At 43.8% G+C, this 24,285-nt stretch overlaps 1 protein-coding gene across 3 annotated transcripts in view; it reads right to left on the bottom strand.

Annotated features, from left to right (window-relative positions):
- The window catches only part of pip5kl1 (phosphatidylinositol-4-phosphate 5-kinase-like 1), a 102,085-nt gene that overhangs the window by 37,926 nt on the left and 39,874 nt on the right, over positions 1–24,285 (bottom strand). For all 3 annotated transcript variants that reach the window (XM_087998228.1, XM_087998227.1, XM_043720540.2), the window contains exons 2-5: positions 14,981–15,172; positions 4,703–4,753; positions 3,700–3,854; positions 2,646–2,770 (exon numbers count right to left, since the gene is read on the bottom strand). In XM_087998228.1, the coding sequence (XP_087854354.1) occupies positions 2,646–2,770; positions 3,700–3,854; positions 4,703–4,753; positions 14,981–15,151 (502 nt within the window). In that variant the 5' untranslated portion in view covers positions 15,152–15,172. The remainder of the gene's footprint in view (positions 1–2,645; positions 2,771–3,699; positions 3,855–4,702; positions 4,754–14,980; positions 15,173–24,285) is intronic.

The following is a 24,285-nucleotide window of genomic DNA, read 5'->3' on the forward strand; positions in this document are numbered from 1 at the left end:
AGTGTCCAGGGGATTCATTCTTCAATTCTGGAGAATGCAAGATACTTCAAGAGGATGGGTGATTCGAGGGAAGAATCCCAAGCCAATGGAAGTACTTTATCTACCCTGCCTTTTCTGTTAATATCTTGAAGACTTCAATCGGTTTGCCCCTTAACTTCCTAAATTCCACATGAAAACAGACCTAATTTACATAGTTAAAAATCACACAACACCAGGTTATAGTCCAACAGGTTTATTTGGAAACATTAGCTTACAGATCACTCCGAAAGCTAGTGCTTCCAATTAAACCTGTTGGACTATAGCCTGGTGATGTGTGATTTTTAACTTTGTACACCCCAGTACAACACTGGCTCCTCCAATCATGGCTAATTTATACAAACTCACCTCATACCTTCACCCCTGGAGTTCAGGTATCGTTCTTGTAAACCTACACTGTACACCGTCCAAGGCCACCATACCCTTCCTAAGCTGTGGTGCCCAGATCTGCTCACTGTATTCCAAGGGGGGGTCAAAAGTGTGGCGCTGGAAAAGCACAGCCGGTCAGGCAGCATCCAAGGAGCAGGAGAGTCAATGTTTTGAGCATAAACTCTTCATCAGACATTCCATGTTGATTCTCCTGCTCCTCAGATGCCGCCTGACTGGCTGTATGTTTCCAGTGCCACACTTTTTGACTCTGATCTCCAGTGTCTGCAGGTCCTCACTTTCTCCTAGTGTTCCAAGTGGGGGTCTAACCAGGGTTTTTGTAACTGCAGCAACACTTCTGCATCCTTGTATTGTCTTTTCTCACTGCAACAAGAACTACCTTAAGCCTAATGACAGCCGGTATTTTTATTTCTCAGCAGTCGATGTAAGCTGTGGCTTTTAGCCAATAAGACAAAACCTTTCTAAATATGAAGCAGCCACCCTGTAGGCAAGGAAAGGTAACTGGAGAAGGAGAATGAAGGAACAGCACGTTATGACAAGACAAAAGGACCACCTTCCTCAACAGGGATCATAGAACTGCTTCCCAGTCTTCCCCTCCACCCATCGCACCCATGTGTTTTTTAACTGAAAGAACTGTGGATGCTGTAAATCAGAATCAAAAACAGAAATTGTTCGAAAAGCTCACCAGGTCTAGCAGCATCTGTGGAGAGACAGGGGTGGCACACTGGTTAGCACTAATGCCTCATAGCACTAGGGACCTGGGTTTGATTCCAGCCTCAGGTGACTGTGTGGAGTTTGCATGTTCTCACTGTCTGCCCAGGTTTGCTCTGGTTTTGTCCCGTGGTTCTAAGATGTGCAGGTTAGGTGTACTGGTCAGGCTAAATTGCCATAGTGTCTGGGGATAGGTGGACTAGCCATGGGAAATGCAGAGTTATAGGGAGAGGGTCTGGGTGGGATGCTCTTCGGAGGTTCAGTGTGGACCCGATGGGCCGAATGGCCTCCTTCCACATGGTAGGGATTCTATGAAATCAGGTTGAGTGACCCTTCCTTAGAACTTCTCACCTGCTGAGCTTTTCCAGCAATTTCTCTTTTTGTTGATTTTTTTTTAACCTGTCTGTATGTTTATCTGTGCAGAAGGGGGCTTTACAATGGGGATGGAGAGGAATAGGGCTTCAACTTGCAGAGTTATATGCTGACTGTTCATAATTGTTTACTTACAATTAGAATCAATTTATTTGTAATAAATAATAATTTGTATTAAGTACAGATGAGATTGTTTCCATGAGTAAGGGAATTCTAAAGCAGGGTGGGAGGGTTGCCTTAGGATAAATGATAAAGAGAAATTTCCTCATTTAAAGGTTTGGGAATCTAAATCTGTACCTCAAAGTGTTGTGGATGCTCTGCCATGAGATGTTTTTGAGGTCAGGACAGAATTAGTTTTGGTCCCATGAAATTGAGGAATGAGGAAAGGGGAATTGGAACTTCAAACCATCCATGACCACACTGAATAGCAGCGCAGGCTCAATGACCAAGTGGTCTCCTCCCACTCCTATTTCTTGGTTTCTTGTGAGACGCTCAGTGGGGATGTAGCAAATGGGATGAGTGGCCTGTTTCTGAGCCGTCTATTCCACGAAAGATTGACAAAGACACACTTTACAATGAGACTCACTGGACAGTGACCAGAAATACTTGATTGTGTTTTTTACCTCAACAACAGTTCCACTATCCTCTCATGGTCAGGAAAAGCAGTACAGACTAAACTTTGACCTGAACCTTGTCTGGCCATTGTCTTTTGTTTACACACTGGGTGGCAGTAAACACAGACAGTGGCTCAGTGGTTAGCACTGCTGCCTCACAACGCCAGGGACCCAGGTTCAATTCCAGCCTCAGGCAACTGTCTGTGTGGAGTTTGCACATTCTCCCCGTGTCTGCGTGGGTTTCCTCTGGGTGCTCCAGTTTCCTCCCACAATCTAAAGAGTTGCAGGTCAGGTGAATTGACCATGCTAACTTGCCCATATTGCTATGTGCATTAGACAGGGATAAATATAGGGTAGGGATAAATATAGGGTAGGGGAATGGGTCTGGCTGTGTTACTCTTTGGAGGGTCAATGTGGACTTGTTGGGCCAAAGGGCCTGTTTCCACACTGTAGGGAATTTAATCACTGCCTTTAACTCAGGCCCTGGGAGGAGCTCCTTCATGAAAAATATAATGTTCCTCTTACCCAGAAACTTGACAAGCAATGAGTGTGGGTATTTCTCCATGTGCTGAATGTAGGACCGCAGGTTCGATAGCAGAAACTTTATCTCTCGCTTCTCCTGAGTTTTCAGGAAAATCCTCTTGTCGTTCCTAAGTGTGTCAATTCAAGACAAATAAAGCAGATTAGCTAAAGGTAGTTCAGGAAAATTCTCTCAGAGATCAGCAGCTCAGTTCCTATTGTTCCCTTTGGGCTCCTATTTGTGTGGGGCAGATAGGTTCCAGGGTGTGGACAAGGACATGAGGAGCAAGAGGTGGGGAGAGGGAGAGGGGTCAGTCTCTCTGCCTGTGGAAGGAGTAACTTTGCAAGGGTGTGCATCATTACACAAGGGAGGCAGGTCACTGTGCACAGGGAGAGAGTCATTTTGCGAGGGGAGAGAGAGTCACTGTACATGGGGAGTGTCACTCTGCTCCAGGAGTGGTCTGGGTGTATCAATTAACTTCTCTCCTGAATTATTATCCTTTGCTATTATCTGTCTAGTTTAGAACATGCAGTGCTTTCGTTAACGTTTGCATTTGTGATAGTACTGTTTTCATAACCTTGTGTATAAAACTAGTCTGTTTGTGATAGTATAACAGAATAGCCAGCCAGGGCTCTCGAAAGAAAAGCGATTTCTACTCACCTGGGTTAATGGAATCCAGTCAGCTTGACTTATAGGTATCAGCGTTATGTTGTAACAGTGATGCTACTAATGAAGGGGATAATTAAAATTAAACTAAACTGTCTGTAAGTGTTTTTTAAATTCCAGACTTCCAAAGAATATGATCTCTGGGAAAACCCAAGAAAGGCTTATAGGTCTGAGTCCACAAGGGATTCCCTGAGCTGAATCAAATCTGTGCTTTAAGAAAGGGAGGAAGGTCACTGTGCAAAGGGAGGGAGTCATTTCGCAAGGCGAGAGAGAGTCACTGTAGTGGGGGATGTGTCACTCTGCTCCAGGAGTGATCTGGGTCTTTTGTTACCAATTCTGTCACAGTTGCAGGAAATTACTGCCCCATTCTCCATGTGTGCCAATCTCACTCACGTCAGGAAGAAGTTGGCCTTGCTCTTGGAGTTGCTGATGAACTGAAGGTAGAATCCTTCAGAGCTGAGGGACTGCTGGTATTCCTTCTCGCTCATGCCCAGCATGGACCGGAACTTTGCAAATACAGGTCCTGCAAACGTCCTCATCTCAAAACCCTGTGACAGAGAACAGGCAGACAATCCGAGCTGTCTGATTTGACAACATCCTTAACACAAGGGCTGTAGACAAGGACAATATTAAACATCTCTTCCAAGACAGCATTCAATTACTCACTGCCTTTGTTAATTCAATATTGTGTTGGTAACAGCAAAACTTAAATGATGCATCATCAATAAATTACATGATTGGTGCAGTTGGTAGTGTCCCTGTCTCAGAGCCAGAAGCTCTGGTTTTGAATCCCACTCCAGGGTTTGACAGACATTTATACCGGCTAAATTGGTATATAAACCGGATTATAAACTGGTATATAAATGGATTATAAACCTGTAAATCCTTCCAACTCTTGACAGTGGCTGGCTGGTGTTAAGACCAGGAGAGATTCCCAGTAAATCATGATGGAAAGAAATTGGAGCCTCTACCATCATGGTCCAGAGCTCTGTGCTACGACATGCAGGTAAAACTGTCTGCTGGCTCAGTGGGACTAGCTCAGTAGGGAGAAGGCTGGTATAGATCACATTGGGGCTGACAGACAGGGGTTCAATCCCCATTCAGGCTTGTTTCAGGGCCTGCCTCCCACCCTCCTATCCTGGTGGGAGTCAGAGTGCTGTGGGTCAGATTTACTTTTGGATACAGAATTCACAAAGAAAATATTGCACAAATGCACTGAAATGTAAAGTGTCATTAGCAATGCTCCCCTCAGGACCTTACTCATCAAGGAAGGGTCTTCTAATATTATCAGAAGAAGGTCTTCAGTGCAGACAATCCTGAATGAACATGCTTCTGCTACTCCAGAGACTGATGGCTCCAATCTACACATTCAGCCAGAGGAAGTGGTGAGACATACCTTGTGTATTTGGGTCAGTACAGCTCCGAAGTCCGGGTCACTGAGTATGCCCTGAACAAAAGAGAAGAAAACCATAAAGTACAAAGAAGCAAATGTTTCCTTGCTCTCCAGTACAAAAAAGAAAGACTTGCATTTACATAACACCTTTCATGTTCACGGGATACCACAAAGAACTTTAAGATCTTCGGTCAAACACGTCCTGCAGTGTTGTAATGTAGGAAATGCAGGAGCTGATTTGTGATGGCAAGATCCCATATAGATAAACACACAGACATATACACATACAGACAGAAACGCACACCCACACCCACATACACATAACCACACACACAGCAATGTGATAGCGATAAGACAATAGGGAACTTTCAGAATTGAGGCATTGAATAATATTGCACAGGTGGAGGCTATTGATTCCTGGAAAGAGTTATCCAATGATTCCTTGCTCCCACTCCTGCTCTATCTGCGTAGGCCTCATTTATTTTGCCCCGACGTGTATTCACCCAACTCCCTTCGGAAGGTTATTTCAAATCTGCCACCATCACCTTGTCAGGCAGTGCACTCTAGACCATAACAACTTGCCATTTAATAAGGTGTCCTCACCTCCCTTTGTGTCCTTTGCCAGTCACCTTTAATCTGTGTCCTCTGGTTGTAGTCATAGAGATGTACAGCACGGAAACAGACCTTTCGATCTAACCCGTCCATGCCAACCACATATCCCAAATTAATCAAGTTCCATTTGCCGGCATTGGCCCATATCCCTCTAAACCCTTCCTATTCATATACTCATTCAGATGCCTTTTAAATGTTGTTACTATACCAGCCTCCACCACTTTCTCTGGTAGTTCATTCTATATACATATCACCCTCTGTGTGAAAAGGTTGCCCCTTAGATCCCTTTTAAATCTTTTCCCCCTCATCTTAAACCTATGTCCTCTAGTTTTGGAGTCCCCCACCCTGGGGAAAAGACCTTGTCTATTTACCACCCTCTGTCTTTTACCTTTGAGCCAGTTCTGATGCCCCCTCACCTTAAACCTAGGCCCTCATTTTCCCTGACCCCAGGGAAAAGACTTTGTCTATTTCCCCTATCCATGCCCCTCATAATTTTGTAAACCTCTATAAGGTCACCCCTCAACCTCCGATGCTCCAGGGAAAACAACCACAGCCTGTTCAGCCTCTCCCTATAGCTCAAATCCTCCAACCCTGGCAACATCCTTGTAAATCTTTTCTGAACTCTTTCAAGTTTCACAACATCTTTCCGATAGGAAGGAGACCAGAATTGCACGCAATATTCCAACAGTGGCCTAACCAATGTCCTGTACAGCCACAACATGACCTCCCAACTCCTGTACTCAATACTCTGACCAATAAAGGAAAGCATACCAAACGCCTTCTTCACTAGCCTATCTACCTGCGACTCCACTTTCAAGGAGCTATGAACATGCCCTCCAAGGTCTCGTTGTTCAGCAACACTCCCTAGGACCTTACCATTAAGTGTATAAGTCCTGCTAAGATTTACTTTCCCAAAATGCAGCACCTTGAATTTATCTGAATTAAACTCCATCTGCCACTTCTCAGCCCATTGGCCCATCTGGTCAAGATCCTGCTGTAATCTGAGGTAACCCTCTTCGCTGTCCACTACACCTCCAATTTTGGCGTCATCTGCAAACTTACTAACTGTACCTCTTATGCTCGCATCCAAATCATTTATGTAAATGACAAAAAGTAGAGGACCCAGCACTGATCCTTGTGGCACTCCACTGGTCACAGTCCTCCAGTCTGAAAAACAACCCTCCACCACCACCTTTGAGCCAGTTCTGTATCCAAATGGCTAGTTCTCCCCGTATTCCATGAGATCTAACCTTGCTAATCAGTCTCCCATGGGGATCCTTGTCGAATGCCTTACTGAAGTCCATATAGATCACATCTACTGCTCAGCCCTCATCAATCCTCTTTGGTACTTCTTCAAAAAACTCAATCAAGTTTGTGAGACATGATTTCCCACACACAAAGCCATGTTGACTATCCCTAATCAGTCCTTGCCTTTCCAAATACATGTACATCCTGTCCCTCAGGATTCCCTCTAACAACCTGTCCACCACTGAGGTCAGGCTCACCGGTCTATAGTTCCCTGGCTTGTCTTTACCACCCTTCTTAAACAGTGGCACCACGTTTGCCAACCTCCAGTCTTCCGGCACCTCACCTGTGACTTTCGATGATACAAATATCTCAGCAAGAGGCCCAGCAATCACTTCTCTAGCTTCCCATAGAGTTCTCGGGTATATCTGATCAGGTCCTAGGGATTTATCCACCTTTAACAGTTTCAAGGCATCCAGCACTTCCTCCTCTGTAATCTGGACATTTTGCAAGATGTCACCATTTATTTCCCTACAGTCTATATCTTCCATATCCTTTTCCAGAGTAAATACTGATGCAAAATATTCATTTAATATCTCCCCCATTTTCTGTAGCTCCACACAAAGGCCGCCTTGCTGGTCTTTGAGGGGCCCTATTCTCTCCCTAGTTACCCTTTTGTCCTTAATATATTTGTAAAAACCCTTTGGATTCTCCTTAATTCTATTTGCCAACGCTATCTCATGTCCCCGTTTTGCCCTCCTGATTTCCCTCTTAAGTATACTCCTACTTCCTTTATACTCTTCTAAGGATTCACTCGATCTATCCTGTCTATATCTGACATATACTTCTTTCTTTTTCTTAACCAAACCCTCAATTTCTTTAGTCATCCAGCATTCCCTATACCCACCAGCCTTCCTTTTCACCCTGACAGGAATATACTTTCTCTGGATTCTTGTTATCTCATTTCTGAAGGCTTCCCATCTTCCAGCCGTCCCTTTTCCTGCGAACATCTGCCTCCAATCAGCTTTTGAAAGTTCTTGCCTAAAAACGTCAAAATTGGCCTTTCTCCAATTTAGAACTTCAACTTTTAGATCTGGTCTATCCTCTTCCATCACTAATTTAAAACAAATAGAATTATGATCGTTGGTCCCAAAGTGGTCCCCCACTGACAACTCAGTCCCCTGCCTTGCCTTATTTCCTAAGAGTAGGTCAAGTTTTGCACCTTCTCTAGTAGGTACATCCACATACTGAATCAGAAAATTGTCTTGTACGCGCTTAAGAAATTCCTCTCCATCTAAATCCTTAACACTATGGCAGTCCCAGTCGATGTTTAGAAAGTTAAAATCCCCTACCATAACTACGCTATTATTCTTACAGATAGCTGAGATCTCCTTACAAGTTTGTTTCTCAATTTCCCTCTGACTACTGGGGGGTCTATAATACAATCCCAATCAGGTGATCATCCCTTTCTTATTTGTCAGTTCCACCCAAATAACTTCCCTGATGTATTTCCGGGAATATCTTCCCTCAGCACAGCTGTAATGCTATCCCTTATCAAAAATGCCACTCCCCCCTCCTTTCTTGCCTTCCTTTCTATTCTTCCTGTAGCATTTATATCCTGGAACATTAAGCTGCCAGTCCTGCCCATCCCTGAGCCATGTTTCTGTAATTGCTATGATATCCCAGTCCCATGTTCCTAACCATACCCTGAGTTCATCTGCCTTCCCTGTTAGGCCTCTTGCATTGAAATTAATGCAGTTTAATTTATTAGTCCTACCTTGTCCTTGCCTGCCCTAACTGTTTGACTCACTTCTGTTCTCAACTGTACCAATCTCAGATTGATCTCTTTCCTCACTATCTCCCTGGGTCCTACCCACCCCACCTTACTAGTTTAAATCCTCCCGAGTAGCTCTAGCAAATCTCCCTGCCAGTATATTAGTCCCCTTCCAATTTAGGTGCAATCCGTCCTTCTTGTACAGGTCACTTCTACCCCAAAAGAGATTCCAATGATCCAAAAATGTGAATCCCATACACCAGCTCCTCAGCCATGCATTCATCTGCTCTATCCTCCTATTCCTGCCCTCACTAGCTCGTAGCACTGGGAGTAATCCAGATATTACTACTCTCGAGGACCTCATTTTTAAATTTCTGCCTAACTCTCTGTAATCTCCCTTCAGAATCTCAACCTTTTCCCTTCCTATATCGTTGGTTCCAATGTGGAAACTGCCTTTGCTGTTTTTGAATTCATGTGTCACTGGACATCCGAGTGCCTCTGGGAAAATTAGCAAACAGTGAATTTCACAACTAATCTTGGAGGAACTGTTGGGCAAAGTTCACAACACAGAATCAGATAAGTTAATTGTTGTTTTAAGTCTGTCCAAGAGAAAGGCTGTATTAGTGAGTACAGTGGGTTCTTTCTTGATTACATGTTTTTGGAGATAAGTCTCTTGATTAAAATATAAGCCATAGCTATTAATTTAACCTGGGACAGTGTTTGTAGAGGAATAAGACGGTGTTATTTTCTGGGTCTGTAGATTGTGAAGGAGCAAAAATGGCTTTTGCAGTGATATGTACTTCTTGTCAGATGTGGGAGTTTAAAGAGAGTTTAAGGGTTCCTGCAGATTATATCTGCCATAAATGCTGTTGGATGCAAATCTTATCAGATCGAGTGGATTGTTTGGAGATGACAAATAGAAGCGATGAGGAATTTGCAACAGCCAACAGTATGTGATGGATGGCAGTTATAAGAAGGGGGGGAAAGTCTCAGGTACAATCACATAGATGGGTTAACTCCAGGAAGGGTAAGAGAGGTAGGAACCTATGGCAGGAGTCTTTTGTGGATATACCCATTTCAAACAGGTATGCTGTTTTGGAAAATGTAGGGGGTGATGGATTCTCAGGGGACTGTAGCATGAACAGCCAAGTTTCTGGTATTGAGACTGGCTCTAATGCAACGAGGGGTATGTCGACTTCCAAGAGATCAATTGTGTTAGGGGATTCTGTAGTCAAAGGTACAGACAGACGTTTCTGTGGCCAGCAGAGAAAAAGCAGAATGGTGTGTTGTTTCCCTGGTGCCAGGATCAAGGATATCTCAGAGAAGGTGCAGAATGTTCTCACAGGGGAAAGGGGTCATTGATTTGCCAAAGCTATCTCATGTCCACTTTTTGCCCTCCTAATTTCCATCTTAAGTATACTCCTACTGCCTTTATACTCTTCTAGGGATTCACTTGATCTCTGCTGTCTATACCTGACATATGCTTCCTTCTTACTCTCGTCATCCAGAATTCCCTACACCTATCAGCCTTGCCCTTCACCCTAACAGGAACATACTGTCTTTGTACTTTAGCTATCATACAAGTGTTTTTACAAGGAAAGACAATTAATGGATCATGAAACCAAGTTGGGTAAAGATGGTTGTGATAATCAGTAATAATCTAAATGAGTCGCAGAACAGGTTTGAGACGCTGAATGTCCTCCTCCTTTTGCTATGGTGATCAATAAATATTTATCAATAAGGGCTTGGCAAGGTTAGTTAATACTCCAGGTCTTAAGCTGGTTCAGAAATATCCAAGGCACGCTTATGGGGCTTTAAGACGTTGTGTGGCTTTATTATGTTGACATCAACAGTGTAACCACAGGAGAACTTACAGCTGTAATAACAGGGCAGCTTTAACCCTTGGGGTATTGAAAAGTCTCTGTAATGTGTTTGTCAACAAGGAGATGGGCCAAATCTCAGCTTTCCAATGAAGCATTGTCAGTGACACATGTCACCTGTGAACCGAACAAAATGACTGGGTTACTACTAGAGAGAGGGACCAACTCAAACTCTCACCTGCACCCAACAATTTGCTACTGCGACGAGAGTTGGAACAACAGGAGGCCATTCAGTCTCTTTAGTCTGTTCTGTCACTCAGTGAGCTCCTGGTTGATCTACACCTCAATCACATTGAGCTACTTTTGTTCACTATTCGCCTACCAATGAAGATCAATCAATCAATTAAAAGGAAAAATTCTTTGCAACAAGACCAGTCATATTGGACCTAAAATGTTAACTCGGTTCCTCACTCCACAAATGATCTCAGTCTTGAAAATGTCAACAGATACACCCCCATCCCCACCACCCAAAGTCCTTGTGGGAAGGGAATTCCAGATTTCCATGACTCTGTGGGAAAAGGTACTCCTAAGCATCTCCCCTTGTTCCTGATTCTCTCCAGCAAGGAAATTGTTTCTCTCAATCTAACCGAACACCAACCTTTTAAAGGCTGCAAACATTTTCAAACTTAGGAAATGTAATTCTAGACTGTGCTAATTTAACCTTCTTAACCACCAGGATTGATCAGAATGGCATTGGATTTAAGAAGACAGATGGGATAGTTGCCTTTATTCATCGATGGTGTGGAGGTGCTGGTGTTGGTCTGGGGTGGACAAGGTCAGAAGTTCCATGACACCAGGTTATCGCCCAACTGGTTTATTTGAAATCACAAGCTTTTGGAGCGTTGTCCCTTCACCTGATGAAGAGGCAACATGCCGAAAGCTTGTGATTTCAAATAAACCAGTTGGACTGTAACCTGGTGTGGTGTGACTTCTAACTTTATTCACCAACGCAAGGAGTTAATCTGGAGCAGTATATAATGATAGCGAGGCCATAGCTGAAGTACTGTGTGCAGTTCTGGATGCCCCACTATTGGAAGGATGTGATTGCATTGGAGAGGTGCAGAAAAGATTTACCAGGATGTTGCCTGGGCTGGATTGACTTAGTTATGAAGAGAGGCTAGAGTGGCTGGGGTGGTTTTCCTTAAAGCAAAGAAGGCTGAGGGGAGTACCTGACTGAAGTGTCCAAAAGTGTGAAGGGCATAGATAGGATAGATAGAAAGAAACAATTCTCCTTAGTCAAGAGATCAATAATCAGAGGGTATAGATTTAAGTTAAAGGACTGGAGATTTAGAGGGGCGAAAGGAAGACATTTTTCACCTAGAGGGTGTTGGGTATATGGAACTTACTGTCGAAAGGGGTGGTAGAGGTAGGAACCTTCAAGACATTTAAGTAATGTTTAGGTCAACACTTGAAATGCTACAGTGTATAAGACTAAGGGTCAATTGCAGGAAAATGGGACTAAGGCAGGTAGTAGCTTCATTCTGACATGGACATGGTGGGCTGAAGGTCCTCTTTACTTGCTGTAAAACTATATGACTTCATCATTCTAATCTGCACCACATCCCCTTCCAAGGCCACCATCTCCTTCCTAAGGTCCAGGGGCTAGAACTGAATATCATTACTCCAGGTGGAGTCAGTCCAAGGCTCTGTATAAGTGAAACATTATATCTATTCTTCACTTCAAAATCCTTCAGATAAAAGTTGAAAACTGAAAGAAAGATTCTCATTTCTTTCTCTTCCCTGAGATGTGGGCCTCACTGAGGAGGCCAGCCTTTAGCCCATCCCTAATTGTCCCTGGTCGGTGAAATTATATCAGAGAATAACTACAGTCAACCCCATTGCTGTGGGTCCGGAGTCACATGTAGGCCAGACCAGGTAAGGATGGCAGTTTCCTTCCCAAACCAGATGGATCCATGATTTCTGTCAAAGTCACACTTACTGAGACCAGCTTTAGAACTCAAATTTATGAACTGAATTTAAATTCCACCAGCTGCCTTGGTGAGATTTCAACCCATGCCCCCCGAGAATTAGGCTGGGCTTCTGGATCAATTACAAGTCCAGAGACATTACCACCACATTACTACACTTTTTTTTGTGGGATGACAGAACATCCTAACTTTGCTCGCCTTCCCAATGTAACCAAACGTCATTGATCTGAGTGGAACACTTTTTCAGAAAAGATGAACATTTCCATTAACTGAGTGGAAACTCTCTTCATGAAGGACTTCCTTAGACTGGTTTCCAGGCTGGTATAACCAGCCTATGGGTCTCCCCACTAACTTACACATGTTTGGGATTCCAACAAATGCAAATTCAAGTGTTCATTCTTGTGACGATGCAAATTGAAACACTGAATTGCCTGATAAAAAAATTGAACGACTTGCCGGTCCAGCAGATGACCAGCTCAATCACTGCAAGGCATTCCAGGCCCTTTGCTATGGAGCTGGGTTTAGTATGCGTGCTGGGGCTGGAGGGGCCCCATCAGGGAGAGATCTTCATGACTTCTCTTTTGGATTCGCCAACTCCAGATGGATCTGTTCATGGAATTGTCACATCACTGGCCCGCCACCAATCACCTCACCCTCCCCCGTCGCCAGACACATTCCTGGAATCCCATCACATGACCACCCTGTTTCCAACCACCTCACGCACCACACCCCTGCCATTGGCCTTTTGAAGACAAATAGGGCTGGTCAGACCAGATGCAGGGAGGATGTTTCCCCATGGTTTGTGGAATCTAGAACTGGGGGAGGTCACAGTCTAAGGATATGGGGAAAGGACTGAGATGAGGAAACATTTCTTCCCTCAGAGGGTGGTCAACCTATGAAATTTGCTACCACAAATGGCTAGGGAGACCAGATCACCGAGTATATTCAAAAAAAAGTTCAAGGACAGGGTTAAGAACGGCTTTTTTCCTGCTATTATTAGACTGATAAATGGGCTTCCTAACTTCAAATAATGATCTTGTTAATGTTGACCTAGCTTCATGCCCCTCCTGTGCAGTGTAACCTGTATGCCTCACTCTGTCTAAGCACCCTGTGATCTGCATGTCCTTGCACCTATGATTGGCTTGTACTGCTCGTAAACAAGGCTTTTCACTGTATTTAGGTACACGTAACAATAAATCAAATCAAAAAACAAACTGATAAAGTATTATCTCTGTGGTATCAAGAATCAAGTGGTATGGAGAGAAAGAGGGGGAATATGGTATTGAGATACAGGAATTGCCATGAATGGCAGAACAGGCTTGAAGGGCTCAATGGTTGACTCCTGCTCCTAATTTATATGTTTCTACACCAATCACCTTCCAATCAGAAGGTCAGCTGATTCTCCCTTACCCAATCAGATGTTTTTCGTCTGTTGGTCAACTGGTCTTCCCTCCCATCTCCAAAACTTCCCCAGGTAACAAGTTAAAGAGAATTCACAGATTTTTAAATGCTGCTAACAATGTTTCAACAGGGTTTCTGGTAATACTGTCAAAGGAAATTAGTCTTTAATTTCTGGACCGTACAGGATGCAGTTGGATAGATAACAATCCTCAGTTCCTGAGAGGTGTATTTGAGATTTGATCTGAGAAAGGAACTGTTCTGTTATGTCTACAACAAATAACATCAAGTCCCAGTCTAAGTGGAGGTAATCAGTAACTTCCCCGTCAATTCACAAGACTATAAGATGTAAGAGCAGAATTAGGCCATTTGGCCCATCACGTCTGCTCTGTCATTCGATGGTGGCTGATATATTTCTCAACCCCATTATCCTGCCTTCTCCCCATAACCTTGATCCCCTTACCAATCAAGAATCTGCCGATTTTTGTCTTAAAGACACTCAGGGACATGGCCTCCACAGCAATGAACTCCACAGATTAACCACTTTCTAGTTGAAGAAACTGCTCCAACTCATCTCAATCACACTTAGAAACCAGACTGATGTATGGGACTTGGACTGATGCCATGCACAGGCTTAGGACACAATCCCCCTCTCACTACATTGCAGACTGCTGCAGGAACAACCCTGCTTTCGTCGGTAGAAATTGCTACAAACGTGGTCATGAATTGTTTGCTGATGTCCATTGAGACGCTTCTTTCCCCTGGCTAGTCCACTCCTGGACACTATCAGACAATTTAGAATGGCCAATTGACCCAACTGTGGACTGTGGGAGGAAACCCATGCAGACTTAGGGAGGGTTTGCAAACTCCATAGTCAGTCATCCGAGGCTGGAATCGAACCTGGGTCCCTGGTGCTAACCACTGAGCCACCATGCCACCCTTTCCTTGACAGAAATAAATTCTGTTATATAATCACGAGACGATTAACCCAGAGACCTAAATAATGTCCTAGGTCCCTAGGTCTGAATTTGAATTCAATAGGAAGTATGGGATTAAGGCTCTGAACACCATGAAACCATGGTCGGTTGTCAGGAAAAACCCATCTGGGTCAGTAATGAGCTTTCGGGAAGGAAACTGCTGTCCCTACCTGGTCTGGCCTACATGTGACTCCAGACCCACAGCAATGCGTTTGGGTTTTCACTGCCCTCTGGATAACTACGGTTGGGCAATAAATGCTGGCCTAGCCAGGGACACCCACATCCTGGAAACGAATGAATTTAAAAATGGATTGCTGTGTGAGTAAACACTGCTTTCTGAGTCAACATACCCTGATTGCTGTTTGCATAATAAATGGACCTTATTTGGTGTAAAATAGGCAACCATCATACATCTCTACTCACTGAGTGATATGGTGGGGGCCAATTGGCACACTGGTTGACCTTACCATATGTGGATTGTCAATGGAGACTTGGACAGCCGATGTCAGCCCTTCCTTCAGCATACAGGTAAACCCGTAAAATTCATGATCTCGATCAATCTCAAACAAACCCAGCAGTTTCCATTTTTGTCTGACTCGCCACAGAAACTTCCTCTTGGCCGCTGATCTTTGGTTCATGCTGGCATCTTGGCTTTCCGTCTGGAAAAAAAAAGAACCAAACAGCTTCAGAGTCCTAAACCTCTCTTAATAGCTCATCCAGTTGAATCCCAGGGAAGTGTCAATACATTATTGCTGGATTATCACACAGAGAACACCAAGAAACCACGATATTAACCTGCGCTTGCTGTCTTGACTAGCAATGTCATCTTTAGCTGTAGAGAGATAGTTCAGGGTTGCCAACTCCCATGGAATATATTTCTGGAGGATTAATCATAAAGTAATCTGCCCTGCCCCCACAATTTTTCTGTAGACCATCGACATGTCCTAGTCATGTCCTTCCCATTCATAGACAATGGGCAAGAACTCTCAACAGGGTCACACTTGGTCATCAATCGAGCTGGTTATACCCAAATATCTTAATATGTAATTAACAAGGATAAGTTTATGAAGAAAATTAAATAAGCACATGCTTATTTTGAGGTCCAATATTTTTTCTCCTGGGTGTTGCTTACTACCTTGTTCAGAAAATGAATCTTTAAATGCTGGAGCTGGCAAGATCCAGCCAGCTTGATGCAGCCTGATGTTGAGGTTAATTCAGGTCAGTGAGCGCACTGAAAGGGAAGCCTTGTATATTGGCTTTCACGAGACAAAGAATGCAGAGACTGAATGCATTATTTGTGGTTACAGGGCGCAACACAGTACAACAAATTCAGCCAATAACTAGCAACTGATTCCTGGGATGGCAGCACTTACATACGGAGGCAGTTAGGATTATATTCACTGGGAGTTTAGAAAAATGAAGGAGGACTCCCATAGAAACTGCTACAATTCTAACAGAACTACACAGAGTAAACACAGGAAGGATGTCCCCGATGACCAGGGAGTCCAGAACCAAGGGTCACAGTCTGACGATACAGGTTAAGCCACTTACGACTGACATGAGGAGAGATTTCTTCCCGCAGAGACTGATGAGCCTGTGGAATTCTCTGCCACAGAAAGTGGTTGAAGCCAAAACATTGAATGTTTTCAAGAAGGAGTTGGATACAATTCTTAGGGTTAAAGGGATCAAAGGGTACGGGGAGAAAGCAGGGACAGGGGAGTGAGTTGGATGACCAGCCATGTTTGTATTGAATTGCAGAATGGTGTTGAAGGGCCAAATGGCCTACTCTGCTCCTGTTTTCTGTACATTGGGGAGGGAAGACTGATTATAAAACAGAAATGAAGGTTTCAAATGATGCCCACACAATGAGGGCATGCCAGAACACCATGAAGAATGGCTCAAGTATTTTGAACTGGCTGCAGTTAACCAACAATGACTTGCATTTATATGGCACCTCTAACACAGCCAACATATCCTCGCATGCTTCACAATCGCTGGGCAGACCAAATTCTGACACTGAACCCCAGGTTGGAGTTGATGAAGATGGTGATATGGACAACTCTGGGAAAGAAATTCCAATATTTAGGATGATCACAACAAAAAGAAAAGCAGCTGACAATGGAGCGAATGGAGCAGAGGATGGTCAAGAGACCGGAAATGGAGAATTCTCAGAAGGTTTAGGAGGACACAAAGATAGAGACGGGTGAGGCTGGAGGGATTTGAACATAGGGATGAGAATTTTGAAATCAATTTGCTCAGACAAGGAGCCAATGTATGTTAATAAGCAATCAGAGGATGGCTCAACAGGATTTGGGGTGAGTAAGGTTGCAGCTAGGAGGCGTTGCTACCAAACTGGAGATGGATGTATCAGCCAATATTAACATCCTTCAAAATTTCCACTCAGCTCTTCATCAGCTACAAGGCGCAAGTCTACATTGTGATAAGACTATTAGATGGCAGAGCAGAAGTCGGTCGTTCAGCTTGAGTTTGCTCCACTGTGGGATCGTGAGAATCCTCAACTACACTTTCCTGTCTTTTCCCCATATAGAGTCATAGAGTTATAGAGATGTTCAGCAAGGAAACATATCCTTCGGTCCAACTTGTCCATGCTGACCAGATATCCCAATCCAATCTAGTCCCACCTGCCAGCACCCGGCCCATATCCCTCCAAACCCTTCCTATTCATATACCCATCCAGATGCCTTTTAAATGTTGCAATTGTACCAGCCTCCAGCACTTCCTCTGGCAGCTCAGTCCATACATGTACCACCCTCTGAGTGAAAAAGTTGCCCCTTAGGTCTCTCTGGAACTATTTGGAGGCATATAGAAAACTTCTAACAGGGTGACCTCTGCTTTCCTGTTTCTAATCTCAGTGCATACTACTTCAGTTGACGAGTCCTTAAACATCCTTTCTATCACTGTAATACTGTCCTTGACTACCAATGCCACAATCTCATCTCTCAATTCCTTTGCTGATTAAAAATTTGTCTATCTCAGCCTTGAATATACTTAACGATCCAGCCTCTATAATGCTCTGCAGTAAAGAATTCCATAGATTCACTCCCTCTAGAGAGAAGAAATCCCTCCTCATCTCTGCTTTAAATGGTCCACTTTATTCAGAGATGATGCCCTCTGGTCCTAGACTCTCCCACAAGGGGAAACAATCTTTCTGTATCGGTCCTATCAAGTCCTCGAGGAATCTCATATGCTTCATGGAATACTCCCCACATGTCTGGATAAATGCAGCTCCAACAACATTCAAGAAGGTTGATATCATCAAGGATAAAGCAGCCCAAATAATCTGCAGGTCATTCGCCATCTAAACATTCACTCTCCTCAACATGGCTGCTGCATAGCATTTCCCAACTGAAACATCCAACAGCTAGAAGGAGCAGGGCACCAGACACAAGGGAATATCATTGTTTCCAATCTCACACCATCATCATTCATTGACCTCCCACATAGTGGAAGCAGGCCATTCAGCCCATCAAGTCCACACCGTCCCTCTGAAGAGCATCCCACTCAGACCAACACCCCTGTTCTATCCTATCCCTGAAACCCTGTGTTTTCCCACGGCTAATCAACTTAGCCTGCACACCCGTGGACACTATGGGCAATTTAGCATGGCCAGCCCACCTAACCGGAGCACCCGGAGGAAACCCACGCAGACATGGGGAGAAGGTGCAAACTCCACGCAGACAGTCATTCAAGGATGGAATCGAACCCGGGTCCTTGGTGCTGTGAGGCAGCAGTGCTAACCACTGAGTCATCATGTTGCTGCTGTGTCAAATCAATGATAATTATTTATTCATTCATGTGGGCTTTGCTGCCTAAAGCAGGATTTATTACCCATCTCTATATGAGAAAGCAGTAGTGAATGAAGGTAGTAAGAAAGGGCCTCCCAGCTTAATTTCTTTGATATAACTGAGTGGCTCGCGAGGTCATGAATGTTCTGCTGTTGTGCTGTAAGTGCCCACACCATTCCATATCAAATCATCAAACACATATCTCTGTGGAAGCACCTTCACCACACGGGCTGATCTAGTGAACAATAAACACTGGCTTAACTAGTAATATCCACACTGCAAGAAGGTTTGTCAAATTTCCCAGTGAACACCATCAAGGGAGCAATATAAGTCAAAGTTGGCCACTTGACAATGTTTCCAAAATTACACAGTTTCCACTTTACGCCCCTCCCTGGGAGTCCCTGCAGTCTCTTGCTGGGATCACACTGGGATGTTGGTTAGTTTCCCCACAGGATTGCTGGGCTGTGTTGCTCAACGTAGATTGAGCTAAAGAACATGAATGAAACTGATTATCTGGCTATCGAGATGGAGAGAGGGCACATTCGCTAAGCACGGACTGTAATCTTCGCAGTGCAGCATGAGCTGGCTACATTTCAAATCCAGCCAAGTCTTCAGAGCTGTGATTCCGAAAGTACAATGGCTGGCATTTAATGGGAGCCGCCAAACACTGGGCTGTTGTGACTCTGAAAGCAAGTTATTGTGCTGCCTGTGACACTCTCACTCTGGAGACGGTATTATCTATTCCCAGGAAATAAAGTCAGGGCATGAAACACATCCTTTCCTTCCAGTCCCACAAACAAGGTTGGACCATTGGCCTCCAAACTGCAGCTGACCTTCCAAATTTGAGCTGTTTTATGAAGGAAGGTTCAAGATGCAAGTTAGACATCACGTCTTACACAAATATGTGCCCAGACTCGTCCCTGCTTCAGTACAATGGCTGAAAGCGCTGGGTCTTGTACCCAGCACCACATTTTAAGAAGGAGCCAAAGCTTTGGAGTAGGTTCAGAAGAGAATGATTAGAATGGCTGTAGGGATCAGCGAGTAGTATGAGATGGAGATTCTGAGGAAGCTGGACTGCGGCCTGAAAGCTGAGAGGAGATTTGACAGAGGTGTGCAAAATCACAAAGGGTTTGGACAGAATAATGTTCCAGCCAAGGGTCAATAATCCTGAGGGTATGGATTTACAGCGAGTGGCAAAAACACAAGAGATAGCCTGAGGAGAAACATTTCATTATGGTACAAGTGACAGGATGGATGGGTACAGTTTCAATCAAAGCTTATAGGGTAATGGATACAATTTCAGTCAAAGCCTATAGGATGATGGATACAGTTGCAGTTGAAGCCTATAGGGTAATGGATACAATCTTAGTCAAAGCCTGTAGGATGATGGTTACAGTTTCAGTCAAAGCCTATAGGGTAATTGATACAGTTGCCATCGAAGCCTATAGGTAATGGATACAGTTTCAGTCAAAGCCTATAGATAATGGATACAGCTTCAGTCAAAGCCTATAGGATAATGGATAGAGTTTCAGCCAAAGGCTATAGGTAATGGATACAGTTTCAGTCAAAGTCTATAGGATGATGGATACAGTTTCAGTCCAAGTCTATAGGTAATGGATACAGTTTCAGTCAAAGTCTATAGGTAGTGGATACAGTTTCAGTCGAAGTCTATAGGATGATGGATACAGTTTCAGTCAAAGCCTATAGGTAATGGATACAGTTTTAGTCAAAGTCTATAGGATGATGGATACAGTTTCAGTCAAAGTCTATAGGTAATGGATACAGTTTCAGTCGAAGTCTATAGGATGATTGATACAATTTCAGTCAAAGCCTATAGGTGATGGATACAGTTTCAGTCAAAGTCTATAGGATGATGGATACAATTTCAGTTAAAGCCTATAGGTGATGGATACAGTTTCAGTCAAAGTCTATAGGTAATGGATACAGTTTCAGTCAAAGTCTATAGGATGATGGATACAATTTCAGTCAAAGCCTATAGGTGATGGATACAAGTTCAGTCAAAGCCTATAGGTAATGGATACAGTTTCAGTCAAACCTGGATCAATACTTGAAGGAGGAAACAAAATGCAGGAAATACCGGGAGTGGATGGCTCCACAACATATCAGGCTGATGGGCTGAGCAGCCTCCATCTGTACTGTCCTAGTTTATGATTCTATAAGTAAGGTAGCGGGATGGAGGGCCAGTGATGGCCACTGTGACAGGGAGGGCTGAGTCCAAAAAGGAACACAAACCTGAGAATTTTAAAATTGAGGCATTGGTGATGGACCTCCCTGGCTCTTCCAATTCTGGCCTCTTGCCCATTGCCAATTCCTTGGTTCCTCCTTTCGTGATGGTGGTTTCAACTATCCAGGTCCTAAGTTCCAGAATGTACCCCCTATACCTTTCTCTGCCCTTGCTTAAGATGCTCATCAAAAACTCACCACATTGTCCAAGCTGTGGTCCACCTGCTCAGATGTGTCTTACATGACAATGATCATCCAGTGTTTGATAATTCCCCTGTGAAGGACCTCAAGATGTTTAACCATGTTAAATGGCTCTATGAATATGTACATTGTGTTGTGGGTGTTAGGCTGAATTCGATTAGAGCAAAGCAAGGGCAGGGCTGGAAGGAGAAGATCATGGTAACATTGTTGGACTAATAACCCAGAGACGCAGGCAAATACTTTGAGGATGAGAGTTCCAATCCGAGCACAGTGGCTGGTGGATTTAAACTCGATTAATAAGAAAGCTCGGCTGAGTAATGGTGCAAATAAACTCTCGTTGTGTGCTGAAAAATCTAGACTTGGTTTGAACATGGTGCTTGCGTACAAACCTCTAACATTTTGACTCTTCAGTCACTGGAAACTGCAATTCTTCTATCCAGACCTGTGGTGAGCTGGAGAGTTGATGAAGAGAGGTTAGACAGACTGGGGTTGTTCTCCTTAGAGTACAGGAGAAAGTCAATGCACTCTTGGTCTCTTTGTCATTTCAGTTTTACAAACCTTTGTCAATGAACCAGAGATACTGATCAAATATTTACACCTAGCCACTGGATTGTCAGTCTCCAGCTGACCACAGTCTACGTCTACATAGCAATAACAATCAGCATTTATACAGCAAAATTAAAGCAAAGTACTGTGAATCCTGGATATCTGTATTGAAGAGGAGACATGATTGAAATGTACAGAATCATAGAATCCCTACAGTGTGGAAACAGGCCCTTGGGCCCAACAAGTCCTCGCTGACCCTCTGAAGAGTAACCCACCCAGATCCATTCCCTTACCCTATTACTCTACGCTTACCCCTGACTAATGCATCTAACCTACACGTCCCTGAACTCTATGGGCAATTTAGCATGGCCAATTCACCTAACCTGCACATCTTTGGACTGTGGGAGGAAACTGGATCACCCTGAGGAAATCCACGCAGACACGGGGAGAATGTGCAAACTCCACACAGGTTGTTGCTCGAGGGTGGAATCGAACCTGGGTCCCTGGAGCTGTATGAGAGGCATAACCAGGCTAGACAGGAAGAAAGTTTTCCCTTTGCTGGAGGGAATCAATGACCGGAGGGCCATGAACTTAAGGTAAGGTAAAGGGGTAGGAAGGTTAGAGGGATGTGAGGAAGAACCTGTTCATCCAGAGGATGCTGGGAATCTGGGCCCCACTGGCTCTAAGTATGGGAGAGACAGAAATGGTGATCACATTTGAAAAGTATTTAGATATGTACTTGCAATGTCAAGGCAGACAGGGCTCTGGGCCTAGTGCTGGGAAATGGGTTTCGAATAGTATGTGGGTTGTTTCTGACCAGCGCAGACTCGATAGGTCAAAGGGGCCTTTCTCTGTACTGTAGATCGCTATGACTCTATGACTTCTGTCTAATCTCCTCTAAACTTTTCTTCAGAGGGCAACAAGCCATTGAATAAAAACAGGAGAAAGTCAACGCACTCTTGGTCATTTCAGTTTTATAAACCTTTGTCAATCAGCCAGACATACCGAGCAAATACTTACACCTAGCCACTGGATTGTCAGTCTCCAGCTGACCTCAGTCTACACCTACATAGCAATAACAATCAGCATTTATACAGCAAAATAAAAGCAAAGTACTATGAATGCTGGGTATCTGTATCAAAAACAGGAAGTGCTGGAGAAACTTAACAGGTCTGGCAGCATCTGTGGACAAAGAGAGAGGGAAAACCAGAGTAAACGTTTCCAATCCTGACTCGTCTGGACAGCCCTGGACTAGCAGCTAGTGCAGGCTGGTGGTCACAGGGACCTGCACTCGGTGCGACAAAGTGGCAGATTTATGGATCAGTTCAGGTTTCAAGAGGAAGGTGGCCAGGAGATAAGTTAACATCAGCTCTGGTGAAGTCCTGAGATGAGGAATAACACCCTGTACTGGGGAAGTGAATCGGAAGGTCAGGATTGGGGATAAGAGGGAGAAGGGAGAACAATAAAGAATGATAGCTCATCAAACCAATTTCACTTTTCAACGAGGTGACAGCTCAGCTGTATCTGAATTCCATTTTACAGGCTTGGATCAGTAATAGTAAATATCTTTAGTACCCTAGCTTTACGATATTAAAATCTTTTCTTCTTAAAGAGAGATAACAATTACCAAGAAAGTAAAGTTTGAGAACACAAAGTAAAGCAAACAAGCAAAATAACAATCTGTACCATAAGGGAGTCGGACTGTATCAGAGCCGAGATAAGGAATTCTACAATGTGACAGAACAAAAGGAAGAGATTCTGCTCTTTACAAAAATGCATGTGATCACATTTAGATATAAATATAAATTACAAGGAGTTACGAAGCATTGACAGCACTGAAACATGTCTAGTTGGTCCTTTTTTTGATATATTCAGGGGATAGGGATGTTGCAGGGAAGACTGGCCACTGTCCCAACTTCCACCCTCCTCAAAGCTGAACTCATCTAAGAAACTGCCACTCACTCGCGTCAAGGTCATCCATTGTTCTTGTGCTCACTGTCCTACACTGCCTACTGCTCCAGGATTCTCCAAAGGAGTTGTATTAGGTTAGAAACGAGAATTGTCCATTGCTAATTGCCCAACTTCTTGACAACTGATTGGTTTTCGGGAAATTTCTGAAGGCGGTTATGAGTTGACTACAAATGGTCTGGGTCCAGAGTTGAATGTAGGCCAGATTAGGAGAGCAGATTTCCTTCCCTTGAGAACATGACATGAACAGCTGGCTTTCTAAGTGATCTGGTAGCTTTCTGGTTACCATTACTAATACTAGTATTTATAATTTCTAAATAAATTTAGATTAAGTAGTTAAATTTAAATTCTCCCAGCTACCATGGTGAGGTTTGTTAGTGCTAGGCCTCTGAAATACTCAGTGACAAGGCTAGTATTCTACTGTTGCTGGTGTCACAGAGTCGTACAGCACTGAAACAGACCCTTCGGTCTAACCAGTCCATGCCAACCGTAATCCCAAACTAAACTGGTCCCACCTGCCTGTGTTTGGCCTATATCCCTCCAAACCTTTCCTATTCATGTAAATATCCAAATGTCTTTTAAATATTGTAACTGTGCCTGTATCCACCACTTCCTCAGGAAGTTCCTCCTACACATGATGTACTCTGTGTGAAAAAGTTGCCCCTCAACTTTTAAAAATCTTTCTCCTCTCATCTTAAAAATATGCCCCCAATCTTAAAAAATCCCACCCTAGGGAAAAGACACTTGCCATTCACCTTACCTATAATCCTCATGATTTTATAAGCCTCCTATTCTTCAGTGAAAAAAGTCCCAGTCTATTCAGCTCCTCTCTATAACTCAAATCTTCTATCTCAGGCAACATCTGGTAAATCTTTTCTGAACTCTCTCCAGCTTAACCATATCCTTTGTAAAACAGGGACAACAGAACTGGACACAAGATTCCAAAAGAGGCTTCTATCAACCTCAATATGATGCCCTAATTCCTACATTCAAAGGTCTGAGCAATG

This window comes from Chiloscyllium plagiosum, unplaced genomic scaffold (assembly GCF_037043375.1).
Source record: "Chiloscyllium plagiosum isolate Xiang-an unplaced genomic scaffold, Cpla_swu_hap1 HiC_scaffold_21, whole genome shotgun sequence".
NCBI lineage: Eukaryota > Metazoa > Chordata > Chondrichthyes > Orectolobiformes > Hemiscylliidae > Chiloscyllium > Chiloscyllium plagiosum.